Below are 19,661 nucleotides of genomic sequence, written 5' to 3'. Positions count from 1 at the left end.
AGCGTCACCACACTGCTCTTTCCCCTTCTTCCCTTGCACTTCTCCACTTCGTAGTTATATCCCAACTTCTGTTTTCACCAAGTTTTGGGTGGCGATGTGTTTAGCACACTGCACTCTGAACCTTGTCAACTGCATTTGATTTCTGGCCATAGCATCTACCCTTCCCACCCCCTTCTTCACCAACCCACAACACGCAGCCATTCTTGTCAGTCTACCGGTGGATGAGGGCCTCCCCACGCTGTGTAGGGAGGCCATGGTGGTGAGATGTTAACTACCTCGCCTGGTATACAAGAGGTCGTGGGTTCGATCCTGACCCTCACGCCTGCCTATTTTGAGTTTGCCGTAGTTAAATCTGACCACAGAGGCAACTGCCTCTTCACGCACCGTAGCAGTGAGGTGGATTGCAGCGGTGGATGGCGGTGGATGAATGTGGTTTGCATTTCTAAGGACTCGGAGCCGGTGTTTGAGAAGGAGTCGATGGCGGTGGATGGTCTGGATGCTCAGGCCGTCGCGTTCTGCACCTACACCCAGAGCACCTTGCTGCTCGTCTGCTCACACATCTGGAAGGTGATTCCTTCACAGAAGCCTCTCACCTCATCATCATCATCCCACTCCATTCTTCTTTCACCGTTGATGAGTGCACTCGGATTAGTTTTAACAAGTCCCCAATGCTCAAATCAGGAGAGAAAATAAGTTAATATTGAACACGAGTACCAAGGGGCCATGTCCGATCCACTGCACGATTTGTACTTCAATTGCAGCGACACAGTTTGCAGCATTGTATGTATGTGTGTATGTTGAACTTCTTTCGCACCGTACGTAGCCAACCGTGCTAATCGGAGGCATGAGCATTTAGTGGTATTAGTATTAATTGTTGCAGTTGGCAGACTTGTGGAAGAGGAACTGACGCCTTTAGGCGTCCTCTGGTCTAACACCGTTGAGACTAGGCTCGAAAGAAAGCTGTCTCTGGTTTGGACCAATCAGTTTCAAAGGCAATGCATATATTATCAGAGTATGTTTTTTTTTGCATTCTGACCACAAGTATTGTGGTTAATGCAGACATGACTCATTGTAAAAGGTTTCAGTTTGGTGTTGTAACATCTTAACACAGCTGTTTTGTTGCCAGAAAAAAGGGGAAAACATATTCTCAGGAGGTCCCACGATGATGCGGCCTGCTTGAGTGGTTTACCTTGCACAGGAAGTTGACGGTGAATTATTACCATCAAGACACCACGCGTGGTGATAGTGGTGACGATGCTCCGCGTGTGCGGTACACGCCTTCCGCAGGTTCTTAGTTTGGAGAACTTTAGTGCGGTACACGCCTCCCGCAGGTTCTTAGCCTGGAGAACTTCTGTGCACGGTGCTGCATGCCAAGGACAGCCGATGGGCCCTGGACCGGGGGTGATTTCCTGGCTGCAAACAAGGTGCTCGTGTGGACCTCGCGAGGCCAAGGTTACATCTACAAGCTTCCGGACAGGTGCTTCTCCGCCCTCATCCGTCTCAGTCCATTTACTCGGAGCACTTACAGTGCAATGCTGCAATAAATGCACAATGACCTCAATTGGTGGTGAAGGTACCACATTGGCTCTCACAATACGGATATTCTGCAGTCCACACAGACAAGAATGTTTCTGAGAATAGATTTCCCCCTTTTTTCTGGCAACAAAACAGTTGTGTTAAGATGTTAAAACACCAAACTGAAACCTTTTACAATGAGTCATGTCTGCATTAACCACAATGCTTGTGGTCAGAATGCAAACAAAAAAACGTTCTCTGATAATGTATGCATTGTTTTTGAAACTGATTAGTCCACACCAGAGACAGCTTTTTTTCTTTTTTTCTTATCAGTTTCTAAGACAATGCATTTATTATCAGAGTACATTTCTTTGTTTGCATTTTTATCACACGTATTGTGGTTAATGCAGACATGACTCCTTGTAAAAGGTTTCAGTTTGGTGTTTTAACATCTTAACACAACTGTTTTGTTGCCAGAAAAAAGGGGAAAACCTATTCTCATATTTTGGTATGGCAAAGGAGGTCCCATGATGATGTGTCTGTATATAAAATAACCTCTAAAATCTGACAGAACTAACACTCAGCATAACATCACCAACCTTTGAAGTAGAGCAACTTTAACACAAAGAAACTATAATCTATATGACTTGAAACTCATATGTAAAATGTAATGTCCTTTTTTTGTCATCTGACCTTTTGGCCTTCCCACACCAATGTTCCCATATGTCTGTAGGTCAATGGCGAGAACACACACTTAGTTTTACATGCCAAGATTTTCTTCACTATCTTAGATATTTGTTTACCAGATACAATCTTAGTTATTTGCAATATGGAATTATGTTAATTTGTTATTGACTATTTTAGTTGCATTCAGTCACAGCATGCAATGAGGAAATTGGTCATGTGACCTGGGCACGTGCCTATAAACATCTCAACAAAATTTCACACATGATAGGAAGTAGCCAAGACCCAGGCCTAGGTGTTTCGACCTGTGTCCAGCATCATAGAAAAGTGAAGCTTGACCAATGGAATTGTCTTGTCCATGAGACATGCTGTGCGCTTGGTGTTTTTCACAAACTTGCAGGCGACACGTTGAGCTGAAAAAGTGCATTGGTCGCAAGGTCTTGTTTACACCCCAGATGTTAACATTGTGCACTTTTACTTTGATGTCTTTCCAGTCCAAAGCAGATGACAGACTGCAGCTCCTTGAACCACGAGGCCCCACTACTGCTCTACATACTTGAAGACACACTCCCGGAGGTAGGGTTTCTGAAGAGTACTGAACCTCTTGTGTGTGTGTGTGCCATGGTCGACTCACTGCAAAGCCGAGATTCATTCCCGCTCACCACCAACGTTAGTGGCGGACTTACGAGTCGTCCTGGACCTCCCCTAGGTCCACTCAACCTGAATCAGTATCTGGAGACAAAGGCGGCCGGGCGTGGTGCTCGCCACACCACTCCCTCGTGTACTGTGCCGGCCTTCACAGGTGATCGTTAATAGCACTTGTGTGGCGCATTAGGAATGGAGTAAAGTGTGGTTTTGTGAAAGTCCTTATGTGCTGTGCAGTACATCAAGGCACGTGTGTACAGCAGCCTGCGATGACTGAGTTGCGCCTGTGGGTGGATGGCAGGGTTATTGATTAATCGGACTGGTATACCAGTCACGTGGTTAATGGCGACTCGGTTGAGGGTGGCTGTGTGTGACACCACGTGCTATTGTACAGGTAAAGGACCCAACGGTTGTTTTTGACCGTTATCGACTTGCTCTAGACTTGTCCTCGACTTCAAGCTTGGCTTTGAATTGTTAGTTTGTGATATATTCAATAGGAGGGGTTTTAGCACTGTGCGCTGTAAAGGATGACGAACTGTAGTTACAACTTGTAATTCTCTAACCCTAATACTGTTTATTCTATAACCATGCCCATGCACCCAGAGTATGACTACTTGCAATGCTATTGAGAATAGAACACATGGACAGTAGTAAGTTGTACAATGGTGACAAGTAGAGTTCTATATTGTACACATACAGTACAGGTAATGGGTGTAAGATACCGATATAAGTGGATGGTATCGATAGGCATACAGCTTAGGATTAAATTAATATTCGAATAGTGAAGTGCAAGAGTTATTGTCAAAGATGGGTTATCAGTAGTAGAATTGGGTTTAAGAGACACTTATTGATTAACCGGACTGGTACACTGTTCCTTTTTGCAGATTTACACTGTAGATGTGTTTGCCCTCGAAGTAGAGCACCTGCCCACGTCCTTCAGCTCGAGTGTGCGACTCATGCCCCGACAGTTTAAAAGGCTATAAGGGGGATCTGTGTATGTACACAAGCACGTGATTGTTGCAACGCAGTAGTTAGGAGATACCTTTCTAGAAACCTATGTGAACACTTTAATGCACATCTATTAACCTTAGCAGCAAGCCATTACACGAAACCGTACTTCTAATTGTAATTCTGAATGCGTGGAATTCTAGAATTCACTCTTAAAATGTTTGCGCTGCAGAGGATGAAATTTAATAGAATCTCAAATTCCTCGTCAGAAGAATGTGAGGATCTTAATCAAAACGTCTAAAGCCACAGAACAAACACAATGGGCTTAGTCAAACTAGTTTAGGGCAGAACTCAGCCTTATTCAGCCTCCCCGATTATTCGTGAACACTGTAAGCCTGAGGTGGCTGGCGGTGTAATAGTTGATCGTGGCTGCGTTGTCATTGCTGAGACAGGTGCCTCCATCACCTCCGATTCGCACGATTGGCTACGTAAAGTGCAAAAGAAGTTCAACGTACATATGACAACTGCTAAACAAATGCAATTCACTCTGCTGTATTGTGAATGCACATCTTGTTATTTGATGGGTACAAATATATGGCTTTTTGTTTTTATATGTTTCTCATTGGCAAAACCTGTTGACAATCGCTTAGTTATACTCTTTGGTTCTTTCGGTAAAGTCACGTAGATAGAAAATTATTGTTAATTATTATACATTTTTTTATCTAGGTAAAAAATATTATTCATTTTATATCTACGTATTTTTTTTATCTACGTGACTTTTACCGAAAGAACCAAAGAGTATGGAGTCCTGCAGTCACGAAAGCTTCAAATCAAGATGAATCGCTTGGCTAATGCCATCTAAGCAAGCTCGGTAAGAATCTCCCTTCTCAAAGGCCCTTCTTTGCCGTGCCAGCAAATGGCACTCATCTTGCAGCTGGATATTTCATCAGCCATTTTGAAAATCTTGGGTTTCTGATTTGCAGAACGATTTTCGTGAGCTCTCATTTTTTGGAGCAGGAACGTGTCAACAAACCACAGGCATGTGGACTCCAGCGTCGCCTGTGATGGCAAAGATGCATTCAAGTCCACTGCCACCGGAGACTAATGCTGCCCCAGCAGAATCAGTGCATGGCCAAATTTGATGAGGATTTGAGATGCTGCGCAGCGCTTTTGTTGTATTATTTATCACAGGAGTTGGCACAACAGGTGAATATATAAATGCACAGCGCGGCCTGGTTTTGGTTCGATACCAATCGATGGCAGCAGTGCTTTTTTGTTTCTTTGAATGCAACGGGAGGTGATGCAGGATTATAGTTTTAATTGACCACTTCATAGGCACTTTGGATGTAGTGTGTGTGTGCTTTTCATTATGTCCAGCCACCTGTGAAGGAAAGGGTTTCATGAAATGAGTTTTGAATGTGTCTGTGGGTAGTAGAAGTGCGGTGGATAGCACACTGAGCTGTACTCCCTGTGAGCATAGTTTGATTCCTGGCCATTCACATCAAAGGCGGTTGTTATCTGAAGTTAGCCCATGATTCCGCTCAGTAAAGGTGCAGCCCTACAATTTCTTGCTCATGCCACTGCTCGTGTAAGGGTCTCCACTAGAGGGAGCTCGAGAGTCTTCCTATTGAGGGTATTTGGCCTACTCTTCCATTCTGGGCAGATGTCTTGGAAGAGGTGGGAATATATCCACACTTTACCTCACCGTACACGACCTACCGATTGACCTAACTGCGCGGTACCCATGTACGCTGCTGGCTGGACATAGGCGGTAGGAGATTTAAGAATCTTGCACCTTTGTTTCAACTGCCGCGTCGGGAGATTGAACTGTCGCCCTCTGGATTACAAGGCCGACGCGATAACGGTCATACGACGGTATCATCAACTTTTGTGCACTCGGCCTAAAATGGTCACACCTTGTTCATTGTGCCGGGATCACCGTTCGGGAGACAAGGACAACCTCGCTACATGATTATCGGTCTTTATCGGTGCTCGCTAACCACACGGTGCGAAAGAAATTAGAAATACGTTCTCTTTCACAGCAGCCTGTCCGATCTCGGTGTGCCATTGTCTGAGAGTGCGTATCGAGCAACGCCGTGATGCGACGGATTAAGGCGAAGCGTGACGATTGCATCGACCCAAGCTCGGTTTCTGGCCGGATGCGTCGCCGTCGATTGATGTGAGGCGCACCTGGTGTGCGCTTCCCCCGTGTTGATTCGGAGGATAGAATGATACCTGCTGCGGATTTGAACTGCAGTGCAGAGGACCGGCAAAGGGACTGGCCTCAATCATTTGGTGTTGCATATAACGGGTACTTGTTAAAATGTGCTTTTTAAAAATTGTTTGACCAGGGTTGAAAAACAAGCTATATTTTTGCGTGTTCGTGTGTGATCAATAGGGGTCTTCGTCTTTGTATGTTTGTACACGTGTACACGTGTACACGTGTACACGTGTACACGTGTGTGTGTGTGTGTGTGAGGAAGGGTTTTGCAGTGGTTAGCATCTTGCTCTGTGATTCCAGGAACCAGAGACTGTTTCTTGGCAAAAACTCCGTGGCACTTGGTATCTTAACCTGTGCTGATCCTCCTCTCGGTAATCTCTGCCTTGTCTTATTACCGCGGGTAGTGTGTGAGCATTGCTCTCGGGAGATTGGGGCACTGCATGATGCTGGCCATACTAGCCTTGTGTATTCCGTGAGTGTGCTGTGTAGGTGTGTACACGTGTGTCTGATTTTTTTGGGGTGGGAGAAAGAAAAGCGGTTAGCGCGCTGCGCTACGAACCCGATGACTCAAGTTCAATTCCTGCTCACGGCCAACACCAGCGATGATTATCTGAACTAGTCCTGGGCCTCCCCTAGGTCGACTCAGCCTTGAAAAGGTGAGTACCTGGTGCTTGCTAATAGCACTTTCTCCTCCAGTCTGTTAAGGCTATAAGAGGAATCTTTGTCTTTGTGTCAAGATTTAGTCAGTCGTTTGCCACTCCGAACCCACCGACCTGAGTTTGATTGCGAGCCACGAGTAACATCAGCCACGGGCGATATCTGAAACGGTTTCTGGATCTCCACTTCACCAAGCCACACTGACCGGCGTGGTGAAGTATGGTCAAACAACCCCTATGACTGAAACAGCGTGGGGAGGGTTATATGCAGCAAAGCACATCCTCAGTTAATGGACTGATTTTTTTAGCTTGAGTTTACGTGACAAACCTTACCAATTGGCTGTCGGGTGGTGGCGGGTTTAATGACACATTCATATATTTACGCGATCTAACCCAAAAAAACCTCTGTTATGGTTTTCTAGCTTGATCAGCATTACTTTACCCGGCATCACTTGCCGTGTTCTTCAATTCTCACGCGTGGAGGAGCGAACGCGCTGCATCCACGACGGCGGTCGGCACATGCTGTGCCCTGTCAGCGGATGTCTCGTCGAGGAAGGAAATCGTGGTGGACCCACGAGGTGAAGTGATCAGCAGGAGGTCGGGGGGCCTCCAGTTGTACCCCCAGCAGGGACACGAAAGCATTCATGGCCACCAAGGCACAGAGAGATATATACGTTTTAAAATTTCATGTTCAAACATACTCGGCTGCCCGAGGCAATATCTCGTCCGTTGCTCTTCTCAACCAGAGTAAAGAGAATAATCTGCCACGAGAAACAAAGGCGGTGGAGTTAAATATATTTTTACTTTAATAGTCGGAGGAATAAGGCCGCTGCACGTCAGCAATTTAAACAATAGCCGCGGTGTGAAACACTTAATCCAGGTTGTTATCGTAACAATTGGCCTACATTTGTTACGATAAGATTTTGGGTGTGGGTCGTTGATAAGTGGCACGAGCAGAGTACAGTCTTGTGCTGCTCAAGGGCATATTATAGGGCATCAGCTGACAACCCTGGCTAGACCGGTTGATTATGGTGTCATGTCTTGTGTGAATTTAAACTGTCGTACTGTGTTGAATGGTAGATTATTAAACACAATGAAAGATGTATATTTCTCACGGAGCCACGTTGCACAGACTGTGTGATGATTGGTGCTGCCTGGTACTTTTTCTGCTGTAAGCTACCACGTGTTGGTATTCGTCACCAAACAGCCACTAGATAACAGTGTGAGGGAGGGTTGTCTTAATCCAGAATTGAATTGATAAAGGAATATAATCATCCACTGGAATTTGGGATAAATTACGGAGGGGATTCGTGAATACCCTCAACCCCAACCTTCCTAGATCTGGGCCGTACCAATTGAACCTCAGCTCAAGGGGACCAGCGTTGACCACTAATAAAATGTTTTGCCTATTTCAGCAGTTTGTTCATTCCAAAAAAAAATGATGTGGATATACGCAGACTGCCCTCCGCTACAATTGCCTCTGGTTCATTCCGGAACAACGCAACGGGTTCACATTTTCACTGCAACCATGGCATTCTGGGACATTCCGGTCCAATTCCACCCCTGATCTTCCACACGTAAACGCATTGCTCATTACAAGTTGAGACTCACATTGTATCTATAACTAAATACAAGTTCAGTAATATGTACGCATGTATGTTGAACTTCTTTATACACCGTTCGTAGTCAACCGTGCGCATCGAGTGTGCGAATATAGGAATCGTATGGCTATTCAAGTCATCCTGGTGAGTATGTGAATCCATCTTATAGCTTCTCACATGGTTCTAAATAATGGAAGTTAAATGCAGTTCAATATGATATCAAATAAATAATCTTGTAAGGGAGGAGTGAATCGCCGAAAGGAAACACATACTGGAATTCGGTAACGAATAGCCCTCCTGGGTTGGAATATTTTCAAACAAGGCAATACCAAGACAGACTCACTTCTATTGAGTGTCATCAGCGGGGTGTGGCTGGTTAAATGTATGCTGCTGTACCGGTATGCACGATGTTATATTCGTAAAAAAAAACAACTGTTTTATACGTATGTTAACACATTATGTTATTTCTCATTGTTTACTGCGGCAGCAGAGTGCGTAATTTAGATATCTACATGTTGCTGTTCTGTTTACGCTGAATGTTCAACCAGAAGCCCGCAATAGTAACACTTTCTACAGTTGATGTCGTTAGTGTATGGAGTAAAAAGCATACACGAATGTTTCCCATTGAAGTCCACATCGAAAAGGCATGTAGCTTTTTATTCACTTGAAATAAATGTGGGGATGAAAAACATCTTTTTACGAAAAGATGCCTCCAACAGAGCACTGAAAAGGAAGAGATCTATCGATGGTTTATCCAACAGAGTGTATAGTGTATATATATAGTTTTCTTAATACTTCTAATAAGATGCCTGGGGGCCCTGCCTATAGATTCACCACATTAAAGAAAACCAGTCCTCTGAACTTTTCTGCCACATTTAAATGTCCATGTATACACACACACACCCTGGGCGAGAGGAAGACACATTTCAAAAGTTGGCAGAATCAAGGCTGCTGCCGCATGCTCCTGGCTTTGATCAGCGAAGGCAGACAGGATACACGGAGAGTCCTCCTGGCCACCTGCTCCATCTGGCCCATAAGCCATCCGCGGTCCGCTTTGGGAAAGAGGCGGGAGAGGGGGGTGGAGAGGGGGGTGGAGAGGGGGGTGGAGAGGGGGGTGGAGAGGTGCCTGGAAGCTCCCGGCCGCCTCTGGGTCCTGTCCCAAGCACCCTCTTCAAAGCGACGACTGCGGTCCCAAGAGAACCCGCGCTTCTTTTTGACTTGCCGATGACTTGCCGTTGACACGCGGCGGAGGCTAAGGGTGCAAGTTGAGAGAGCGTTTCCCAGCCCCCTTTGTTTTTTTGATGTCCTACAAGGTTTCGGCTTTTTGTATCTTATTTTATATGACAAGATGTAGATGATGAAAGCCAACAAAGTGATTTTTCTTTATGGGGGGGAAAAATGCTTACAAAACATTTTGAATGGAAAGGCGCATTATTTTTATTTTCATAGGTGGTTATGTGAAATTGTAATTAAGCACAAACATTGCAGGTGCCTATTATATACAGAAACACGCTATACACATAAACACATTAATGTGAAACTATATAATGGCATTTGACAAATATCACAATGCGGGAGTATTCTTAAACAGCCTCATGGCTGAGTGAGGATAAATAGGATTAATATAATATAACTATTTATGACATTAAATTTATTAAGATAACTATATATTGTTATATGTGTATATATGTATTTATTATAAGAATTTTTGCCAACTTGTTCTTTCAAGTTTGTTTGGCACGTGGAACGACACCCCCAAGTACCCAGAGAAGAGCCTTCCCTCTGAGGAGGCAACACTCACAAAGCTCACACACACGCACTCACACACGCACACACACACACGCACACACACTCACACACACTCACACACACACGCACTCACACACGCACACACACTCACACACACGCACACGCACTCACACACGCACACACACGCACTCACACACGCACACACACGCACGCACACACACTCACGCACACCCACACACTCGCACACACACTCACACACACTCGCACACACACACACGCACGCACACCCACACACTCACACACACACTCACACACACTCGCACACACACACACGCACGCACACCCACACACTCACACACACGCACACACACACGCACACACACACTTACACACACGCACGCGCACACCCACACACTCACACACACGCACACACGCACACACACACGCACACACACACACACACGCACACACACACGCACGCACACCCACACACTCGCACACACACACACGCACTCACACACACGCACACACACACACTCACACACACGCACACACACACACACTCTCACACACACGCACACACACACTCACACACACGCACACACACGCACACACACACACACGCACACACACACTCACACACACGCGCACGCACACACACGCACGCACACCCACACACTCACACACACGCACACACACACGCACACACACACTTACACACACGCACGCGCACACCCACACACTCACACACACGCACACACGCACACACACACGCACACACACACACGCACACACACACGCACGCACACCCACACACTCGCACACACACACACGCACTCACACACACGCACACACACACACTCACACACACGCACACACACACACACTCTCACACACACGCACACACACACTCACACACACGCACACACACGCACACACACACACGCACACACACACACGCACACACACACTCACACACACGCGCACGCACACACACACACGCGCCCACACACACACACCCACACGCACGCACACACACGCACGCACACACACGCGCACACACACACATGCACACACGCACCCACGCACGCATGCACACACACGCACGCACACACGCACGCACACACATACGCACACACACGCACGCACACACACACACGCACACACGCACACACATACGCACACACACGCACGCACACACACATGCACGCACTCACACGCACACACACACGCACGCACACACACGCACGCAGAGTGGACAGGGCACTGGTGGTACACACGGCTCTAATCCAGCGTTATGGGATGCTGTTGGCATGCACGACGCGACACAAAATGGAAGTATTATTATTGTAATTATGACTTTGGATGCGAGGGTTTGGCGAGTCGGACAAACTAGTGAAGCTCACTACCCGTGGGCTTTGAGGCCGCCATCTGCTGGCCTGGCAGCGTGTGACGGTAGTGCAGCGAGTGTTTTCATTTCCATCTGTATTCTATCTGTACGGGGATTGAGTGTTACCCCTTTCTCACACACACACACGCGTGGGTTTCCTCCAGGTTGCACCGGTTTCCTCCCACATGGACAGTCACTCATTCACGGAGTTGGACAAACATCGCCCGTGTTGAATCGCAGAGCTTAGGCAATTGTTTGGTGCCGATTCTGGCTGCCTTCCTTCCTGCTTGTCTGTGGTTTCCCTTGCTTCGCGTGTTCTAAATGTTACAGCGTTTTGAGACGCGATTTGCACGAATTGCGCTGTACAAAAGTTCACAATTATTATCGTTACATTAAACCAAGGCCGTAATTATTATATATATTGGGGGGGACACATCCCCCCCCCCGATATTCAAATATGCTCAAAATGCCCGCCCTAATATTATTGCTATAAAATAGAATTATGTTTATATGATTGTGGTTATGGTTGTACTTTATTAATCCCTAATCTCTGCCATTACATACAATGAAACAAGAAAAGGTAAAAAAGATAAAAAAAACAGATCAATGTAATACAATACACTCTTAGACATTATTGTAGAAAAGTAAATAAAAAGTCGATCCTATGTGTTAGGGAATTTTTTTTATATTTTAGGCAAAAAATTCTTTTTCAAATTTAGTTTTTTTTTCTGCGGGGGGACCCCCACACCCCCTGGAAGATGTGGTCCCCCCCAATGTTGACTCCATGGCTACGGCCTTGCATTAAACGATTTGCTTCACTACCATCGACTAGACCAGTCGTAAGACTCAATATCATACGGCAAAATCTCTGTGAATCCACCACTAAGCCTGGCAGAGCATCATGGGGAAAAAACCTGCAATACGTATGTATGTTGAACTTTTTTCGCACTGTATGTAGCCAACCGTGCTAATCGGAGGTGCGGGAAAGGACAACAAACTAAACACAAAAAGCAGTTGTAAAGAAATTAGTTTTCAATCCAGATTTAAAAGTGCATAACTCCAGTGGCTTCCTAATATCGGAAGGGAAAGCGTTCCAGACGGCCGCAGAAGTGTATCTTGCAACACGATTGTTAGCGCAGCACCAGCTTCAAAACATCAAAAAGTGCAGTTGTTTACACTTTGTATCACTAACGGAACGTAAACTCTCGATTTAAAATGGTTACCTTGCGTCCTTATGTAATGAATCTTGGGTAGTTATCGCCATTGGTGCTCCAGAGGTTGTGATGTAAATTCCACATCCTGTAGAGAGTACAATTATGTTGGTCGGGTTGGTTTCACCAATATCGGATCAACACATTACATTTGTTCTATTCTACAGCCGTAATTATTCATAGTAATTTTTTTATAAAGGACATTCTCTCATACTAACACTCGTAGCATACAGACTTATGAAGCAAGTTTGTTTTTCTTTAACAATGAGAATCCATACCAGACAGAAATCCCTACCAGCTGTGCAGGCCATGCAAAACGTCATTACACCCTAATATGATGGGACACAGATAAGGATGTTTGTGTGCGCGTGTGTGGAGAGCGGTGGCACGGCGGTTACTGTGCTACGCTATGAACCCGGGGACTCGAGTTTAATTCCCGCTCACGGCTAACACCACAGACAATTATATGAATCGGTTGAGGGCCTCCTCTAGATTGACTCAGCCTCAAATTAGTACCTGGAACGGTGTGTAAGCATCGCTACTGTGGAGACAAAGGCGGCCGGGCGGGGTGCTAGTCACCTATCCCCTCGTGTAATGTGCCGGCCTTCATAGGTGCTGCTCGCTAGCGAATCCATACCAGACAGCGAACAGCACTTGCTCCAAAAAGTATGTTAAGGCTATACGGGGGATCTTTGCATTCGCAAGCAAAGATAGAATGGCCCTGGCCTTTATACATTTTTTCTCGCATGTGTGGCTAATGTTTTTGGATATAACATTAGCCACACGTGTATTTACAATGAAAGGCAGAGAAACACATTTGCCACTTATTGAAGGAAGGGAATTGGAATTCTGCGATTCATTCGTTGTGTTGGGAAGTTCTGTTTTCTTCCCGATGGTAAAAAATAATAAATTGTCTCTGAAAATGATGAAAAAATCCATATGCCATATCTTTTGGGGTGAAGAGAGCAAGCGGATAGGTCAAGACGAGCCGAATATGTGGATTGAGGAGAAACACCGTGACAGTCGTTTGGAAACAAATAGTGGTGTGCCTGTGTGTGTGCGTGCGTGCGTGCTTGCAATGTGGATTACAGTTCGTAACTTAAAACATTCAAATTTAAAACAGGTACCATTTAGTTGTAGTTGTACGTGTCTCGGTAATGATGACGAGCTAAATTCTTAAGAGTTATTTACAAAAAAATCCACCTTTTTAAATTCAATGCAAAGATTTGTTCTTTTTTTCGACCACCGTAAAATCGCTGCGTGTGTGTACACATATATACCCTGTAAATAAAACACACAGATGAGGCGACGACAGGAGTATTATGTACGGTTCAGGCGACACTTTTGTTACGGCTCAAGGCACAAAGATGCTGTCAAAAGCATGAAATCTGAAGGAGATGAATATGTTTGAGAGTTGGCTATCAGGGTTTCACATACTCTTCACATGGCACGTCGGCCTACACACGGAGCGTCTGCATTGTTCACAGGCGCTGGATGAGCTATAGTTGTTCCCATTATCAAAGGATTAAACAAAAATTAGAACACAAATAATCGCAACCGAGCTGCGGTGGATTGCACTGAACTTGCGATCCAGAGGTCGGCGGTAGGCGAAGCAGTGGGTACGCTTTTAAATCTCCCACCATCGCCTCCTGCCCACACTGTCTGCACGGCAGTATAAATCGGCAGGTCGGTGTGTGGTGAGGTAAAAGTGTGGACACTTCCACCTCTTCCAAGATCTTTGGCCAGCGTTTAAGATTAGGCCAAATATCCTTGAGAGAGAGCGTGTCACTTTGCAGGAAGACAACAGTGATTGTTGTCTTATGGATTCACTGGCCCCTGGTATAGCAATGTGGAATTTCCACCGCCACCTCAGCACTGCCAATGGAGATTAATATCGCTTTGTGTGGAGATACCCAGATTGTGTTTTACGAAGTGTTAAAATCTTATGTTTTCAAATGTGCTTGGTTCTTTAAATGCCATTTGAGATCAATTCCCACAATAGCCTATTGAGGGAGGCTTCTGCCGTACGTAGGCCACGATGTTCAACAATGTGAAGTGCCTCGCCTCATCTTCTCCATGTCAATTTGGACAATGTAAAACATATTGCGTCTTATTTGTTGCAATGTGGCACCAGAAGAGCCACATGCACCCACCTGGTTTGATGTCCCACTGTAGTTGACAGTATATTTGCTCTCTCGTGATTTTTAATTTAAACAAAATCTAAAAATTAAAGCTATTTTGTATTTTACCTGGTAAGGCTCACTGAGCTATATTGCTCTTTTTCAGAAGCGACCTGGCCACAAATGATCGCACAATGAAGTGACGTATCATCATGTGGAATTTTAAAGCAGCGAAATATTGTAAATGGGTGGTGACGTTGATTCTGAATGTGGAGAGAATAACCGTAGGACCCAGAGAAACATCCACGCGACCACGGGGAGAGAGACACGCAGACTACAAATATACAATAGGCATCTGGGCCGCGATCGAACCCACGACCTCCTGTATACCAGGCAAGGTAGTTAACATCTCGCTGTGGTCTGTAAGGGACCAATGGGGTAAATCTCCCTGTCTCTGTGAGTTAGTTGAAGTAAACAAGTACACATGTTGTGTATTATTTAACATCATTATCATAAACCATGATTAATCCACTGCTGATTGAAGGCCTCCCAAAGCCATCACCATCTCACGGTTGCATACCTGTCAACCCCTTATCAGTCCCATACCTTATTACAGATCAATTCAGACCTTATTAGTCACCCCGTGCCATTATAAATCTCAACGTTCATCCTACAAAGTCACATCACAAGGGAGAAACACAAACAAATACACAAAAATAACGTTTTTTTGCCCGGATTGAAACGGCCGTGCGCGGTATGGACCTGAAACCTCAATTTCCCTGTACAAGAATGCAATAAAACCGTATGGGTTGACAGCTATGCAGTACTCCAGTATTATGACCCAAAACGTATCTGCACACGAACTGATTTCATTGCTCCATCTCCTCAGCAGATGTCCTCTCGGATGTGTTCCGTTGCTTGGCTGCCATATCCCTTCATTATTCTTGACCTTTGACCTTCATCCCTTCCATTGATGCGTCCTGCCCAAGCCCACTTAGAATTGTCTTTAAACTGCACATGCTCTCCAATCTACATGTTGCTCTTACTGTATCTCTATTGCAATCCAATTAGTATGCTTATTGTTTATAATTAGTATTGTTCTCAATTTGTGTCAAAATGTAAAGTTAACGCGGTGCGCGCTGTTGTGGGAAGCTGTACGTGCTATAGATTAGCAGGGCACAGATAAACTCTTGTTATCTGTCAATTTTACCGAATTGCATGTGAATCAGAATATGTATGTATACTGGAAGAATCCAATGAGCCATAAAGCTCTTTGTTCATAGTCGTCCAGTCGGGGCGCGGGGTCAGAACAATACAACAGCAAACAACACACACGCACGTGACAGGAGCGCAAGTTATAGGAAAGGTAAAACGCATCACTTGCAAAAAGTATGCAAATTAAACTCAACTTTCATTTGATCTTACCAGGTAAAGCTCTGCTGAGTTTACTTTGCGACTGTTTCAGTCAAACGGGCCCTGACCTCCCCCCCCACCATCACTCCACCGACCCGCATTGAGCGTTGACGTGAAGCGTGGTGAGGTGACCCCCCCGCCCCGACTCGCACGGCATGGCAGGGCCCCCCCCCCCCCATCGCTCAGCGGTGCCTCCACAAAGAGGCACGACCGTCATTCGTAGCTTGTCAGCTGTGCACGCCCTTGTTAGCGCCGTTAATCGCGGTTGGCATTTTTAAAACCTCTCCGCAGATGGCTCGAGCAAGTGCCGGTTACCTGGCCTTCAAGCGGTCTGACATCCACGCAGTGGGGGGGGGGGGGAGCGGGGGAGGCATACACTCAGCGCCCAGATACTGGACGTTCGCGATGATGAGCGCTTAGAATTGTGGAAAATGTGTCTCCGTTGTGCAAAGCGCAGCGCGACACAGGGTTACTTTAGCCTTGAACCGACGTTTTAGTGCCTCCTAGCCCATTGTCGTGCAGTTTTCTTGTATATTGTCCCTCCGTAGCCTTGACCAGAGTGTATTCTGGCTTTGGGCATTGCTGTTCATCCCTTTGTCGCGCTGTTTTCTTGCATCTTTGTGCTCAGCAACCTTGATTAGAAGTGGATTCTGGCAACGGGGCACTTAGAATAGCGCTTGAGTGCACACCAGCTTTTAAAATAACTGGTTTGCATACCGGCAGCATTTTAGCCCTGTTCATGACCACATTCTCGTGGAGACGTCTGTTTGCGAGTAAAGTGTAGACCATTGTCAAAACGACTGCCGCCGAGGCAGAGAGAGCAGCAATGTCACGTGTAGCTGTATTTGTTTAATCCAGCGCCTTGAGGAAAGTGTTTGAATGTACGTGCACAGACCGTTTGGCAGTCCACTGCTGGATGAGGGTCGTCTTCTCACACCGTGCAGGCAGTAAGGGTCATTTGACCATACTTCACCGCACTTGTCAGTGTGGTGTTGGTGACGTTGGGCAAAGTGTCGCACAACAGTGGATTGTTTCTGCACTGCCCTCGACAACCCACAACACAGACTACAACCTGTCCCTAGCATATGGTGGTCACCCATCCAGCAGACAGGCTCAGGACTGCTTAGCCTCAGAGGTCTGATTGGCTTGGGTTCATTCTGTTTGACTTGGTCATAGACACCAATATATTAGTGGAGTGCTTATTGCGTTGCCCCAAAGAAGCATTTTTTAAATGTTTAATTGAAAATTCCCTGCAAGTATTTTACTTGTCTAATATGATATGTAAAAGACAAAGATCCCCAGTAGAACCTAACAGTCTTTTGAGGCAAGTGCTGTTGGCAAGCACCTTTGAAGGCTGGCACGGTACACGAGGGGGTGGATCTCCAGCACCACGCCCGACCGCCTTTGTCTATCAAGTGGCGATTTTTACACACCGCATGATGTACCGATTGAGGCTGAGTCGACCTGAGGAGTGGTGGCACAGTGGTTAAAGCAATGCGCTACAAAACAGATTACCTGCTCACGGCCAACATCGGGGACGATTATCTGAAATGGTCCTTTAAAAAAGACACACGCACATATATGCCATTTTATATTTTACAACATACCAGTGTAGATACATGTAAGCATTTCAGACACGTGTTGCATGCACATGCAGTCGAGTCATTCTGGTGCGCTAACACGCTGCAGCGTTGGCAGGAAAGGGAGAGAGAGAAAACCACAAGGCCAAAAAATATATATATCTCAAAAAATGAAGTCTAATATACTGCAGAAATACTGATTTAAGTCCCGAAGCAACTGATGCGAAAGAAACAAAAAGTAAGCCAGTATGTGCGCTTGGGTGCCTCTAACTCGGTCACGGCAAATTAAGTGCTGGGATGTTGCCTTTATTCACATTTTCTTCTAATACTCACCCCCAGCTGGTACCCAGCTTGCAGTTCAATAGCGGGGCTTTGGAGCATGAAAAAAACACAAAAGCCATCACTGCACTTCCGTTCGTGGCTCTGCAGAGGTCTGATAGAGAATCGCACTCTTCATACGTGTCCTCCACTCTGTTTGTTTGTTCATATACCATAATGCTGGGATATTCAGTGGGTCGGTATTGCATTGCTGTAATTTGTTATGACGCTGCGTATTTTTAATGTAAGGGATGGGTGAGATTGGCGTGGACAATTTGGCTGTAATTCTCGGCCAGCATGGCCTTGCCTCGACGTGAAACTGGGCTCTTTTGATGTGCGCGCTCGAATGGGGTGACAGCATGAACATACTGGTTTAATGATTATCTTGTTACGTATTATATAATTTTGTGTCAAAACTACGACCCATATATTAACGAAATGGTCCTTGCCTTTAACATCTGGCAGTTCACCAGCATTGATTCATCAAAGCCTGACTGCTCATGAGACAGTGTGTCGAAACCGGTTCAGAGTTTGTTTGTACCGAATCAATGCTGCTGAAATTATTCACTACCAGAAGGCAGTGGGCCTCGATGTGTTGCATAAAAATGCATTTGATTATTAATGTGGAGAGATGGATATCTGCAGGAGACGTATTGTGAACGTATCTCTTAATGTCTTAAGAACGGTGCGTTTTATGATGTAGAAGCTGTTGTGTGTGTTGACTGTAGGTGTGCGTACCATAATATTTGCGGACACATGCGGTCTAAATGTACATTGTGAGGTAAAAAGTCAGATTTTCTCATTTCCTTGAAATCCAATTACAGTAGACACGATTACTTCAAGGACGACCGCAGGGAACGAGATAATTGAACTATTTCTATAACTTTTTAAAAGATATAACTTTCTAAAGTAATTAGACTTAGCTTCTTAATACTGTTAAAAAGGTGTTTTCCTGTGTCTTATTATCCATGATGCAGTTGATGCATGTACATTTCCACAAAAACGGAGGCTAGGATGAATCTAATCCTCTATTGTTCAGCGCTGTATCACAGATGGTCGTACGGTGCGGTTATCGGCAGCATTTATGAACATAGATTAATCTCGGGCATTAGCCATTGGATTTAAATGTAAGATTTCGGCAAGACTTTGAGCTTTAGTGGGTTTCATAATGCTTTTTTTGTTATTAAAATTATTATTGTTATTCATTTATTTTAACCCGTGGCCCCTTCTAAAACGTGGTCGCTGCTCCTGCGCCGAAGCCGCGCGCGTCCCTGCAGGTGCTGCGCTACGCGGAGGGGCGCACGGAGCCCTTCCACAAGCTGCTGCTGCGCGGGGACTCGGCGGGGCGCGTGGGCACCTGGCTCATCCCGGACGTGCTCGTGCCCAAGCACGACGGCTCCGTGCAGAGTGAGTGGCCGCTGCGCCCGAGACGGACGGCCACAGCAGACGTTATCATCATCGGCAGCAGCAGCAGTCATTATCTATCTACTGCTAGGTTGCTTCCTTGTGCGACCTCACAGTCGGCTCAGCTGCTGCGCGGCGAGCGTCGCTCTCGCTGTCTTCCTCACAGCGGTTTAAAATTTCTCCCATATTGATTTTTGTTATGAATC

At 45.8% G+C, this 19,661-nt stretch overlaps 1 protein-coding gene across 3 annotated transcripts in view; it reads left to right on the top strand.

The window, feature by feature from the left end:
* LOC144722089 (WD repeat-containing protein 7-like) overlaps window positions 1-19,661 on the top strand; it is a 127,449-nt gene that overhangs the window by 32,746 nt on the left and 75,042 nt on the right. For all 3 annotated transcript variants that reach the window (XM_078600217.1, XM_078600218.1, XM_078600216.1), the window contains 4 exons: window positions 448-567; window positions 1,332-1,477; window positions 2,694-2,775; window positions 19,311-19,458. In XM_078600217.1, the coding sequence (XP_078456343.1) occupies window positions 448-567; window positions 1,332-1,477; window positions 2,694-2,775; window positions 19,311-19,458 (496 nt within the window). The remainder of the gene's footprint in view (window positions 1-447; window positions 568-1,331; window positions 1,478-2,693; window positions 2,776-19,310; window positions 19,459-19,661) is intronic.

Source organism: Lampetra planeri, chromosome 13 (assembly GCF_965212315.1).
Source record: "Lampetra planeri chromosome 13, kcLamPlan1.2.h2, whole genome shotgun sequence".
Taxonomy (NCBI): domain Eukaryota; kingdom Metazoa; phylum Chordata; class Hyperoartia; order Petromyzontiformes; family Petromyzontidae; genus Lampetra; species Lampetra planeri.
Note: the sequence above shows the minus strand (reverse complement) of the source record. Positions and strands in the feature narration are given on the sequence as shown.